Source organism: Perissodus microlepis, chromosome 11 (assembly GCF_051167445.1).
Source record: "Perissodus microlepis isolate ML-2025 ecotype Zambia chromosome 11, ASM5116744v1, whole genome shotgun sequence".
In the NCBI taxonomy this organism is placed as follows: Eukaryota; Metazoa; Chordata; class Actinopteri; order Cichliformes; family Cichlidae; genus Perissodus; species Perissodus microlepis.
Genome location: NC_140471.1, coordinates 34,374,348 through 34,387,349, shown reverse-complemented (window position 1 = coordinate 34,387,349; position 13,002 = coordinate 34,374,348). Strand labels below are relative to the sequence as shown.

Here is a 13,002-nt window from a genome sequence, read left to right as displayed (position 1 = left end):
CATTTGTATAATCTCACTCTCTAGTTTTAAGTTGTTTTTCTTTCTGCTGCTGGAGATGCTGTCAATAAAAAGGAGTTCTTATTTCACAAAGTCTCTAACTGATGCTCATAGGGGACCTTCTGATGGTTGGGGCTTGTTCTCTAATATTGCAGGGTCTTTATGTCACAATAAAAAGCGCCTCAAGGTTATCACTGATAGAATGTGAAAATTATATGGATGCTAAAAGATGACATGCTAAAGCAATTGTATTGTGATCGCAGCATATATTTCATTTTTAAATATCCTTTCTAACTTATTTGATTCCGTCTTGATCAGTTAAAAGTTACACAATGTCACAGTGATTTGCAAACCATGAATTTGCACTATTAATCAACTTTATCTAGATATTTACTTTAACCCAATACATTTTTGCAGAAGATACTAAAAATTTAGTAACATGTATTACAAATTTTCTCAGACTTATGTCTGAACTGCACTTTCATGCTTAAACTTTGTATGATGCAAAATTGACACAATATTAAATTTAGAGGTGCAATGACATCTCCGTAACAATGCAAAAACATTTACCATAGAACATCTCATCTATTATTCATTGATTGTGTTGACACTTTTATTTTACTGATCAATGTTTTAAACTGTTTTAAATATGGATGAAGTTACATTTAACACTTTCAAGTGAAACACAAAGTCTGAAGAAAAGACACACAAGCAGACTCTATACAACTGGAGTTGAAGTTTTTCTGACGCATTTGTCTCCTTCCTGCTGATGAATGAGATGAAGACTAGTGAAATAATCATCCTCAGATAACATTTTGCTCCAAATTTGCACTTTTGTCTGACATTGCACAAAGCAGGACTTTCAGTGGTTTCTGCCAAAATGCATTTGCAAAGAAAACAGACATTATCAATATCTTGATAAGGCAGCATGCATGCTAACAAAGCATGCTTTGATAGTAACAAACTAACAAAGCATGCATGACCATGAGAAAATAATTGGATTTCAAAAAATGTTCAGGCAATCTAAATCAAAGCAGAATTTTGATTGATGATTTGTTAAATTCTGTTGAGTCAGCATTGAAATAATCAGACTTTTGCAGCATTTTATTATTAAATTAAATCAACACTTATAAGTATGTATGTAAATGAATTTGCATTTCACAGAATCACTGTATTTTTATTAAATATTATTTATTTCATTTATTTTTATCTACTGATATTTTCAGGCATAGAGTCTCTTTCTCTCTCTCCTCTCCCTTGGAGCTGTTCTTTTAAAATAACGGAACAAGACTATAGTGCAAGAAAAAAAAACATTCAGACTATAAAAATACACAACATTACAGCATGACCACTCAACTAGGTTCTTTTTCTAATTCAAATATCATCAACAAATCCAAGTCTTAAATAAACGTGTGCCCCACGGCCCAACAATCTGAAACGGTAGCAGTCAGTCAACTTTGAATCATTGTGATTCATGGAGTTCATTCTCCAGGTGGCTTGAGTCTTCTTGAATAGTGCTACATTATCATCCACTGCTTGACATAATTTGAATTTGAGTTCGTGTGCTGATGAAATAAATCAGAGTTGATCTGATCTGCTGTATTTGAGTCTGATGCTCCGGGGCTGCCACACTCCCCAAAACCACTATCAATTGTGTCCAGGTCCACATGAGGGTAGCCATCTTCTGACTGCTCAAATGAGTCAAGGGATACCCTCTCTGGTTCATTAAACTGATCGTGAGGCTGGAAGTTTAGGTTTTCCACTAATAGGTCATTGGATATGCGGTTTTCATGCTGTGGTAATACCCCACTTTGTCTGTCCATCCTGGACATGTGAGGCTCCTCTAAATCATAGCTGGCATGCTCTCTGTTGTCTTCCCCAAAGGAGCCCAAGCTTGCCCCATCTTGGTAACTTCTTAGGGAGCTCTGTGATGCAACTTCCTCATCAAAATCTTCTCCAGATAAGGTTACAGTATGGATGGAGATGTGTCCAGTGGAGTGGCTGTTGCCCTGTGAACTGTCACCGTCTGGAAAGTGCAGCAGCATGTTGCTGTGAGGCTGCAGCATGTGGTGGATGTCGCCACCTTGATTCGTCTCGTTGTCCTCATTGTCTCGCTGCTTCTCGTCGCTCCAGTGAAGTATGTCATGCTGCTTCTCACTCATCATCTGAACATTTGGACTGATCCTCAGGTAATCATACTCACTGAATACAGGCTTCACCCATTCCTGTAAGAGAAAAAAGGGGAAAACATCAACATGCTGGACTAAAGAAATGCTAAAAAGTGTCAGTTGAATGTTCAAGAGTGTGCTTTGTCATCTTCTCAAGGAAACAGTCTGCACCAAAAGATTTGCATGAGAATTAAAATTCTTTCTCTCTTTCCTAACAATGTCATTCACTGGCTGCAGTGTGAGTGCCTGCCAAGCATGCTGCTACCCTTCTGCACATCCAAAAGGTTGTGCAGAAGCTGCTTTACAACCCACTACATCCACTTTTCCACTCAGGAAGTGTTTGAATTTGAATATCATATCTATTATCATTGCTCTAATGTGTGGGGGTCTTGCCGTTTCTCTCCCCACCTCCAGCTTTCAGTGTATGTATGTGGAAGGATGGGGAGGTCCCAGAGGAGAGCAAAGCTGCCAGACTGCTGGCGGAAATATCAGTTCATTTGACTTTTGTGGTAGATAATGGATTTCAATATTTTCACTGTTACCATGTTTTACCAAAGAACTAATACTTAATTAAAAATCACCTTTTAAAAAAGCAAAACAAGTTTGCTTTAATGTTGAGAACCTTGTCCTTATCTTAGGTTCTTTTGCAAGTGTGGTTGAGACATCCGGACAAGTACCTAAGTGTCTGGGGCTTTCACAGGATCAAAAGATTTAACTGTTAGTGCCAGGACCAGAAATGTTAAAATGGTACAGGTCCTGAAATTTTTTGTTTCGACTAATACAAATACAGTTTGAGAATATCTGACATTTTAGCCATTAGAAATCATTATTTTTTTTAGCAAACTAGACAAACAGGAATTAAGCTGTGACTAGTCGCATGTGGAAAGACTGCAGGGAGTAGCTCAAAAGGAGCATATATGTCCTATGCTCTAAGAAAATATTTGTGATTCTTACTTTAATGCACTATTAAAGTATGTCTCTTTCTTAAAATGCACATTACTTTACAGCAACCCATACGTGTCAATGAGGTGTAAACTTTCTGCAATTACCACTGGCTTGCAGCAAGCTGATGGCCAGATAAGCATGAATCAGTTTCTCAAAGCATAGGCCACCACATCCTGGAAAAAAAGCTCTTCAGCACGACAATCTTTTTAAAATCGCTGAGAGAAAGGAAGCACTCTGCACCACAAGGGTGAAAGACACTGCAAACAAACTACAACCATATCTGAGTGAAAGACGTATTACAGAGTCAAAAAAAAGAAGGACGGAAAGAAAGGAAAAAGACTACACTGTCTTTAAAATTAAAGATTGTTTTTAAGAACTTAAAAAGTGGGGAAGTGGCGGTGGAGTGGGTTACCCAACAATTAGAAGGGTAGCAGTGCGAAGCCCCACTCCTCAAATGTTCCTTGAGCAAAATAATCAACTCTGTTTAGTGCTTAAAGCACCCTAGGCATTCTATATGAAAGCGTGTGGGAATAGGTGAATGTGGTTTGCAGTAAAGTTTGTTTTAAGCCCCCCCCCCCCGAAAAAGGTTCAATTACCTATAACAATACTGCCACCTTCTGATAAGAACTGGTGCCAAATAAAGAGTTACAGCGGGACAGTATGCAGTCAACATTGACTCTGTTTCCAAAACAAAAGTAACTGTAAAAATAGGTTTAAATAAGTAACTTAAAAGTTGTAATTTTAAACTACTATATCTTGTATGTTATCAGCTACATTTCTCAAAGTTAAATAAAAGAATTACTGTTTATCAAACCAAGTAAGAATAATCTCCTCTTGCCTGATGTTGTTTCTGACATTTGCTGCAGCAGCGCACTCTACTGAACAATGTGTGCAACTGCATTCACGGCCAAAGCTAATAAATTCGACTTGTTGCTCGTACTCGGGTGAAATTCATCAACTAGAGTGAGAACTGAGGCGGAGGTGTGGGTTTTTTTTGGTCTGTCACCAAGATTGCTGTGGGGCTAATTTTATACTTTCTGGAGATGTGGAACATTTGCAATGGAAGAACCGTTCTGCGGTAAAAGGTCTTAGACTTTGACAGACTCACACACTGCAGGGGCCTGTTTATTTTAAAGGTATGTTTAAATTATACTAGCAGGTTCTTTCAATGTGCTCTACACTCATTTATAAACGAGATGTGGTGAAGCTGCTGTACTGGATTGTTTGTATTCTAAAGAAGCAGCAAATGAGAAGCAAAAGCAGACATGATAGGGTGTTTTATGTAAGAGACATTTTAACCCAGCTATTTAGAAATACAGTGCAGACTATCTGCTTGGATTTGAAATGAGTTGACATAAAGAAAAGGGAGTGCATTTTGTAAGAAATAATGATCAACATTTCCCTAAGCTTAGAAAGAAAAATAGCATAAATCACATTAGGGTAAATACACAGGGTAATAGAAGATGAAGCGATTCATAAAGCAACAGCAAAACTATTTCAAAAGTGCAAACCACAACCTTTTCACTTGTGTGCCTTTCAGGTGAAGAGCAGGCTGTTTTTAGTCTAATACTATGTCAAATCAAAGATCAAAATAGATTTACCGGTGGTATTTTCCACTGGGGTGGAACAGGTTTGACTTTTATACACAAATATCAACCCACAAGATTTCATACTGATATCTGAAAAGGTTCTTGAAGCCCCTACACACTGACTCATTCACATCACGGAGTCCCTTAGTGTGAAGTCTGGGGAAAGTCCCACATAACAGGGTCCAGATGTGCAGAAAGTCCCCCTGTGGCAGCACCTGCTGGCTTAATTTGGAAATTACACACAAAACGCAATGAGTGACCTTGTTTTGCTGTCTTACCTTGAAATTCCCTTCGTAGTTGTGATACAGGGGTTTGAAAAACTCATCCGGGCTCGGGATGTACGTAATGACCTGAAGTTTTCTCTGCCAACACCTGAGACAAATGTGAAATGATTTTAAAACCAAACAACAGGCAGAGAAGGAAAAATGACATTTATAGCTCAGTGTCACGTCTTATGGAGGCGATTTTCGTTTTCAGTACGTGAGCTGAGCAGTTATGAAGTTGTGGTCAAAGGCAACAGCTCTCTCAGTTACAAACTAGAAATACTGATAACACAACAGATTTCATGTGAAAGACTGTACAGAGTTAAGCAGAATTCATTAGTCACATCTTGCTATTTGACTATTTGTTATCTATAAGACATAATGATAAGTTTATTAGTAGTAGAGAAAATTTTCCTTTCTATGAAATGAACACTTGAAAGTTGTTAACAGCGCTGCGACTTGACCCGACTAATCCTTGTCTGGATTTAGATTCTTTACCGCCGTAAGACGAGGAAAACTTTGACGCACGTTTCAGCATTGTTTGTTGCCTAAACTGAGAGGATTCTCTGGGCTGGAATGATAATAAAGGACTTTTTTTTATTATAGAGCTCCCTGCAATAATTACGACATGTGACACTATGTCACATGTCGTGTCACTTGGAGCGTTTTTCTGTATAAAACAAGCCACAGGTTTAAAATAAACAAAGCTGAATCCAACAGTTTGTCCCTGAAACAGTTTCTACTAAAACTGATCAACGTTTATCAGTGTAGAATCACTTTCAGCTGTGGCTAACACTGTGCCAGTGGCTAACACAGTGTTAGCCACTGGCACAGTGTTAGCCACTGGCACAGTGTTAGCCATTCATCTGTACCCGAGAGAGATGCGTTAGAATAATTTCAAAAACCCAATATCAAAAGGTGTGATCACTCCACTGAGAAGAACATTTCATCATCATTATTTGAAACAGGTAAGAAAGAGAAAGCAAAAAAACAAACAGAACAAATGTAAGCACAGAGTTCATGTGCTTTTGTGAACTTGTGTAGGTTTCTTGTAACCGTGTGCACTTGATAAGCGAGGTGTTCTCGGTTCTCTGACACTGATGCTCTGCATAACTTCCTATGTCTGCTAGCCTTTTCAGTGCAAGAGCTGCACACGTACACGCTGCAGTGGTTTTTCTATATGTGGGAGGTGATGCCAGGAAAATGCAGATTAAAGCTTTGTTAATCATTTACTGGAAGCGTTACTGTTGACCTCCAGTATTAAATTGTTTCAACTCTGCCGAGTTATTTCTTTTTGTGCAATTAATGAAGTTTCAGCAGAAATCTGACAATGCAAACGATTACGTTTTTAATCGTGATTGTTTGCTGGGGTTTAAAAAAGAAAAGACAAACAAAACAGTGTTTCAAATACTTACGTTTTCTGTGAATAACACAGACCCAGGCAAAAAATGAAGACAATAATGATGGGCAGGAAGACGTGCCAACAAGTACCTGGAAAGAAGGCATTTAAAATTTTTAGTCTTAGACAAACAAATGACACCCTTCCTGTTACTGAAGTGTATGCATGAAGACACATGCAGAACGTAAACACATAAGACACTTTCAAATAAATTCGGATAAGCTTTCACCTTCAATATTGATGCTACTTTGAACATTAAGGCTACCTTTGACATTTAACGCCTCTGTTTTCCAGTTTGTAGTGGAACTCCATTCACTCCATGGACCCTGAAGGGCATATGTAGGACAAAATGTGGCTTGAACATCCACAGTATAATTGGTATGTGGTTGTAGTTCATTGTGGTTTATCAGAATTTGCATTTCTGACACTCTTTCCTTGGAGAAAACTGGATCCTGTTAGGAACAAAATAAAAAACATCAGAATTTTGTAAGCAGAGAAATTTCACAGTAATGTTTTTTTTTTTCCCAATCTCACGTCCAAGTTATTGGTTTTTATATTTATATTACCTTCAACAAGTTTTCGCTCGTTCTTATGCGGACTCTGTATCTGAGGCAGTCCGCGGCAGCGCTGTCATGGCTCCAGGTTATGTTGTAGAATTCCGCTGCATTTTCAACTTGAACGTTTAAAGGAGGCTTAAGTTTCACTGTGAAAACAAAGCCCCAGGGGAATATTATGAAAATGTGTGCATGCCCAGAAATGGCAGCTGAACATTATTTTTAGCTTTTGTTTTAATTTCGAGTATAAAACAGATGGGTGGGCATTCACCGGCAAACAACAATTCGGGTAAATTGGGAAAGTTGCCAGAATGATTCTTGTAACTTCTGGATTTTCTGAACTCTCAATCTGTGTTGAAAATTGTTTAATGTATGGAAGGTGATCAATAACCATACGCCTATAACCAAAATAGGGAACATATTTAACATGCCTTAATTTGTCTTTAACACACATTTTGATGCCACTGAAATGTCACTGGAGGACCAACAGGCTGTTTTCTGTAACAGTTTTGATGACTTTTTTATGTGTTCAGCAGAGATGACAAATAGTGAAATGTCAGACTGAGGAGTTATCAGTTTTACTTACCCACTTCACTCAGGTTCCAGCTGGATGACTCATTTATGAATGAGCTGCCTTCTTCACTGACTGTCGTGCTGCAGACTGTTCCAACTGATGCAACATCAATAAAGGGCTTATCAATTTGACACCAGGACTGAGGCGGTCGGATAACACAGCTGCCATCAACGTCTGCATCTTCACCCCTAAAAAAAAAACAAAACTGACTGTTTTTAATGGTGTCCTGATGATTTGCAGGTGGTTCAGTCGTGCGCTAATATTTCTATAAGCAAAATATACCTGAATAAAAACATAAATATTCATTAGCCCATTAACATTTTTTGAAGCCCACTGTTAAATATTTAAAGTGATTTTTAAAAACACAAACATTTTTTATTTGTATTATCATATATGAAAAAGAAAAGCATCAACTGATCAACTGAGGAGCGCTAAATATTTAATAAATATAATGAATATGAACTAAAGCGATTAAAACTTCAGTGGTGTTGAAACAGTGTCGCTGCCAGGGAGTGCAGTTTGTCTCTGGTACATACACTGTATGCTACATACTGTCTCTTTAATGAGACATAAATCTAAAAATGTTTGTTCGTGCCACCTGTTTTCTGTGAAATACAGATAAAGATTAAAGGCTTACACTTGTTTTAAACCCATCTTGGGCAATCAGTTCACACGGAGACGGCTGTTCGTACAAGTGTAAACAACCACCAATAGGCTAAGTAAGGGTTGCTTTGTAGACTAAAAGCTGATGTGTCCCCAACGAGACCCCAACAACAAAATACGTCATCAGTGCAGGACGTGGTGGTCCTTCATTGGCATCTCCTGCACCCTATTGCAAGTCACAAATTGCGATGTCAGTGTCACCAGTTGGAGTGGCCTGTAGGGCTACACACACATTAGATGGGAAAACTTTTTTGCATAATTCTCCCTAAGCAAAGTGTACAGGGGAGATCCTCGACCTTCTAGTTGAAATGACACCGAGTCAGGGAATTTTGGACCCAAATGACACAAGAAAGTTCTGATGTGTCCACTTGTGGTTAGATTGACCAAGAAATAAAGTCTAAGATAGCCTATTATTGTTGTATTTTAATTCATAAACACTGGTATAAATGCAACACTGGTCGATCAGCTCCTCATGCCAACTATGGCAAATAGATGAAAATCAGTTTATGCACTAAAACTGGACAATTTGACAACACATCTATACCATAAAAAAGTTACTGAAGCTGGTAATGCATAAACCAATCAATCATTTCAAACAATAGCCACGCTGCAACTTTTACCTGCAAATGACACTGATGTTAAGGGGATTCATCGGCACAGAGGCTGCGCACGAACAGTTCAACAACTCATCGTAGTCTGTCCAGCAGGTGACATTGCAAAATGATGCAGATGCTAAAAAAAACATTAATATTTATTAGTTTTCCAGTTTAATAATATTCTTCAAAATCAAAGCATTTCTTTTTTTTGCAGTTTTACTCAGTTTTACTCAATTGAAGAAATTAATTTTAATAAAAAATGTAGCCACAAAAACCACGACAAGACAAACCCACAGCGTACAGTCAGCGCATCCGAAATACAATAAATGGATCAATAACTACAGAAATCAATGAAGTAAGAAAACAAAAAGATTACAAAGAGCTTGCTTACCTCCATGAAGGACAAGAGCGAGGCGCCACAGCAAGAAAAAGAACACATGTTGGGGAGCCATGGGGCCACCCGCTGCTAACAGCTGCATTAAACACAGAAGAATTTAGAAAAAGCTGTGGTTGTGTGGCAGAAAAAAAGTGTTTTAAAAAGATATAAATAAATAGCTTTTTTGTAACTGACTTCTAAACTTGGACAAAGTGAGTAAGTGGCTAAAAGTGAATATCCGACGAGATGAGCGTCAGGTTTAGCAAGAACACTACAGTGTATACTTTTCTTAACAAATTCAAAATCCAAAAAGAATCAAATTAATACTGGATGATCATAATCTTGGCATTTTCAGTTTTTCACAGAGAAAAATAAATTATGATCTTACCGTATTCTAATTAAAACTCCAGCAACTTTACCGGTGAGCGAAGCGTCAGAGTCACAGATGCGCTGATGTCTGTGTGAGAACGCCAAGCGGAACAAAGCTGAGGCTGTCGGGCGTCATAGTCACAAGCGTGACTAAGGATGTGGTTTCAGACTCTTTGAGCAGAGTCAGTGTGGTGCTTCCCACCACTATGAATATGCAACAGATAACTAGAGAGAAAACGTCAACAGGAAACTGAAATTATCATCAAGACAATGCTGCCATATTTGTGTCACCTAATTTTAACAAACAGCAGGACAAAAATAGATTTTTGAAGACCGAGGGGTGAATTCATTTTAGCATATTTAGAACCCCAGAACATTTTATTCTTTTACCGACTGTCGTAAAATGTTTTACTCTTAGAAGAATATCATATAATAATATAACTTTAATAATGCATCATTTGTTCAAAACATAACCAAAAATCTGTTTCATTCCTGTAATAATTTTGACACCTTCCAAAAGACCCCATCACACACCTACTTACCACCTAATAACACTTAATTGGGGCTTTTTTAGAAGATTCCAGCAAACTGCAATACGTCTAGCCATATGAGTCATAATGCTGATGCTGAGCCCCTCGGCACTCGCTTTCAGTAATCAAATTAGCTCTAAATGTTTGCAGCTCACCCATTTAATAGCAGCTTTCTCGAGTCACATTCCAGGTGTAAACAGTTTATTATCTTAAATATAAAAGAGCACAGTATCAAGCTTTATATCAGAGGGTGTTATCAGATTGACATCACTGTGTGGGTGTGCAGACATGTCTATTTAATGTCATTGTATCAATATTAGTCAAATCCAAATGCCATTTTACCACACAATTACACAAAGCCAAGCATCTGCAGTGTCTTTAACTAGGTTAAAAGACAAAATAGAAAAAAGTGAAAAAAATAACAAAGAGTCAGTGGAACAGAGCAAAGCTTAAAATATCACTTCACCCCATGATTTCTTCTAAAGCCTTCAGATGATAATTCTGATTGCTCCAGTGCCGGACAGGACAGGCAAATAAAAAAAAAAAGAAACATGTGTCATCTATGCAAAAGATGTGCAAGGGAAGTCGTGCATAATACAATAAACAATACTTTTGCACAGTCATATGTCTTTCTTTATTACTCTGTCTGAAGAGTCTAAAGGTTAGTAAGGGGTAAAGCCAAATTATTAGCAAAATGGAGCTTTGACAAGCAAACCGAGCATTCACTGAAAGCAGCACTGCTCGTCTTCCTCTTCCTCAAGTGCAACTCTCAAACAAAACACTAACCACCATTTAGCGGTTAGACACCTAAATGTAAATAGGAAAAAAAGTGACGATGGCTCCTGTAATTCCTGTGTGGTTTGTCTGTCTGTCCACATGTTTCTCAGCATGATTAGACAAAATCTACCAAGTTTAATCTTATGAAATCATGCAGTTGAGAAAATGGGAGTGAAAACACCGGGCACAAATTTCCAGCTGATGTGCAGCCCTCTTTGCTAACACACAACACGAATAGTATATTTAGACCTTTTACTTATAAAAATTCAGACTCCAACTCAGCGGCACAGGACAATCCTGTTGTGTTTTGCATGTAGATCACTTTCTTTATAAATCTAAAAGACAGTTGATTTGTCTTTGCAGTGGGCCTGCTGGCCTTTTAGATTTCCCAGAGCTCTGCATTATAGTGAGAAGTACTTTACGTTTTTGATACAAGAGAAAATCATCAGTATATAGATGTGCCGGGTAGAATCACATTCATATAACAGCTGTGTTGACCTCTAGGCATCTCCACTTCGTTTGTTGTGTTCTGTGCTTTGTTTTGCAGCAGGTAACTGAGCAGCAATATAAAAGCGTCTTCCTTCCTGCAGTGACAGCCAGCCTTCAGATGTTCACCAGCTTAGCAACAGCACGATTCTGTGTTTTAGACACACTCTGCCACGTGTACGCTTTACACCACTGACAAACACACTCTTTTATTTAATTATGTTTTTATAAAGTATAATTTTTGAAGTTACCACTTTATCTGGTCTCGCCTCTTCTTGGGCTGTGACCGAGTGTAATGTTCTTCATATTTTTGCTCTGTCAGAAAATATACTTTAATTATTATATTTTACCTTGTTGTAAATTTCAAAACCTAAATCCAATAAACTGCTCCGCTGTTCTGTATTGAAAAATGATTGATCAGGAAATGTTTACACGCAGCTGCTGAGGCTTGCACAAACGCTCCATAGTCACTGGAGGGCGCTGTACATGAGCGTCACTTTAAACCCCCCCAGGTTTTAATGTGAACTGCTGATTTGATCAACACATTAACTGAGTTCTGGTTCTTCTTTCCTTAGAAACTAGAGAGTATGTGCAAAAAAGCAAAGGCAGTGAATTCAGACTTGTACTGCTTATTTTTAAAATAATTTCACACTTGAAATCTGCTTCTGCTGCGTTTCCCAGCTTTTACGTGGACATTTGCGTTTTTATGAACAAATATAAAAGGTTCAGCTTATAGCTTATAAAAGGCGTTCAGGGGTCACATTAGATGAGCCACCATGTCAGTTATCAGAGATGTGAAAATAGTAGCACACGAACCACGGCTGTAAAAGCCAGCGGTTAAATTGCATTTAATAATATTATAACAGTTTAAATATAATAATAATTAAATATGTAAAACTGTTTTTCTTTTTGTTTTGTTTTAATGCATGCGTGACTTTACTGGCGGGCCTTTTTTCGCGCCACACACTCTCACAGTACGCGCAGACCTAATTTTGGATATGGTCCATGTACTCACCGGGGAAGCCCGCAACGATGTTTTCCTCGTTTCGTTTTCACTTTGTGGACTCATGGTGAGACTCGTTTTGTCCCAGCAGTTCTTTCTTTTCTTTGCTTTTTTAATTTTTAAAATGTTGCTCTATGATTTCTCCCCCCCCCCCCCCATCCCGTCACCACCACCTGACATTCATGTAATTTCACGTAATCACCTGTTGAATGTACTCACCAATTTATTAGCAGCTTTTTTTTTTTTTAAGAGAACCTCTTCTGTCGTGTTTTCAGACACGATATTTGTATCTACCGGGAGACTCTGGGACGTTTTTGACTCCAAACTTTTCTGCAGACTGAGAATCCAAAAAGTGGAAGAGAACCTTTGGTGCACGTACCAGCCCCTTCCTATCAGTTTACAGACCCTATATGAAATACACAGCGCCCATGTGTGGTCCAGTCTCGTTATAGCAACGACATTCCTTAAAGCCCCCAAATTCCACCGTAACAAACGGGCCAAAATAAGTCAGCAACAACCTTTGATTTTATTAGTAAGAGACATTCAGGAGACTCTGGCATGTCTGGAGACGGATCTAAAATACTCTAGTAAAAGTTAATATTTAATGTCTATTAAACATTTAATTAATATGTCAGTTAAACTAAGTAAATATGGTGCTGAAGCAAAAAATGATAATACTATACTATATATTAGTCATGATTTGTATTTTTTCT

At 38.0% G+C, this 13,002-nt stretch overlaps 1 protein-coding gene across 1 annotated transcript; it reads right to left on the bottom strand.

Moving 5' to 3' along the window:
* Window positions 1-387: 387 nt before the first annotated feature.
* Window positions 388-12,655, bottom strand: il21r.1 (interleukin 21 receptor, tandem duplicate 1). The gene is made up of 10 exons (XM_084944946.1): window positions 12,509-12,655; window positions 9,513-9,718; window positions 9,140-9,221; window positions 8,773-8,884; window positions 7,502-7,677; window positions 6,928-7,064; window positions 6,627-6,813; window positions 6,378-6,453; window positions 4,978-5,071; window positions 388-2,222 (listed from the first exon to the last, which is right to left on the bottom strand). The coding sequence occupies exons 3-10, from the start codon at window positions 9,198-9,200 to the stop codon at window positions 1,515-1,517; spliced, it is 1,551 nt and encodes a 516-aa protein (XP_084801072.1). The 5' UTR covers window positions 9,201-9,221; window positions 9,513-9,718; window positions 12,509-12,655; the 3' UTR covers window positions 388-1,514.
* Window positions 12,656-13,002: the final 347 nt, after the last annotated feature.

What these genes read in the sequence shown, in the direction of transcription:
- il21r.1 (XM_084944946.1), bottom strand. Translation starts at nt 9,200, where the DNA reads ATGGCTCCCCAACATGTGTTCTTTTTCTTGCTGTGGCGCCTCGCTCTT. An exon ending in AACATCAGTGTCATTTGCAG is followed by an intron (nt 7,678 to 8,772) that starts GTAAAAGTTGCA and finishes TTTTTTTTTTAG; the next exon opens with GGGTGAAGATGCAGACGTTG. An exon ending in AGAGGCGTTAAATGTCAAAG is followed by an intron (nt 6,454 to 6,626) that starts GTAGCCTTAATG and finishes CCTTCTTTCCAG; the next exon opens with GTACTTGTTGGCACGTCTTC.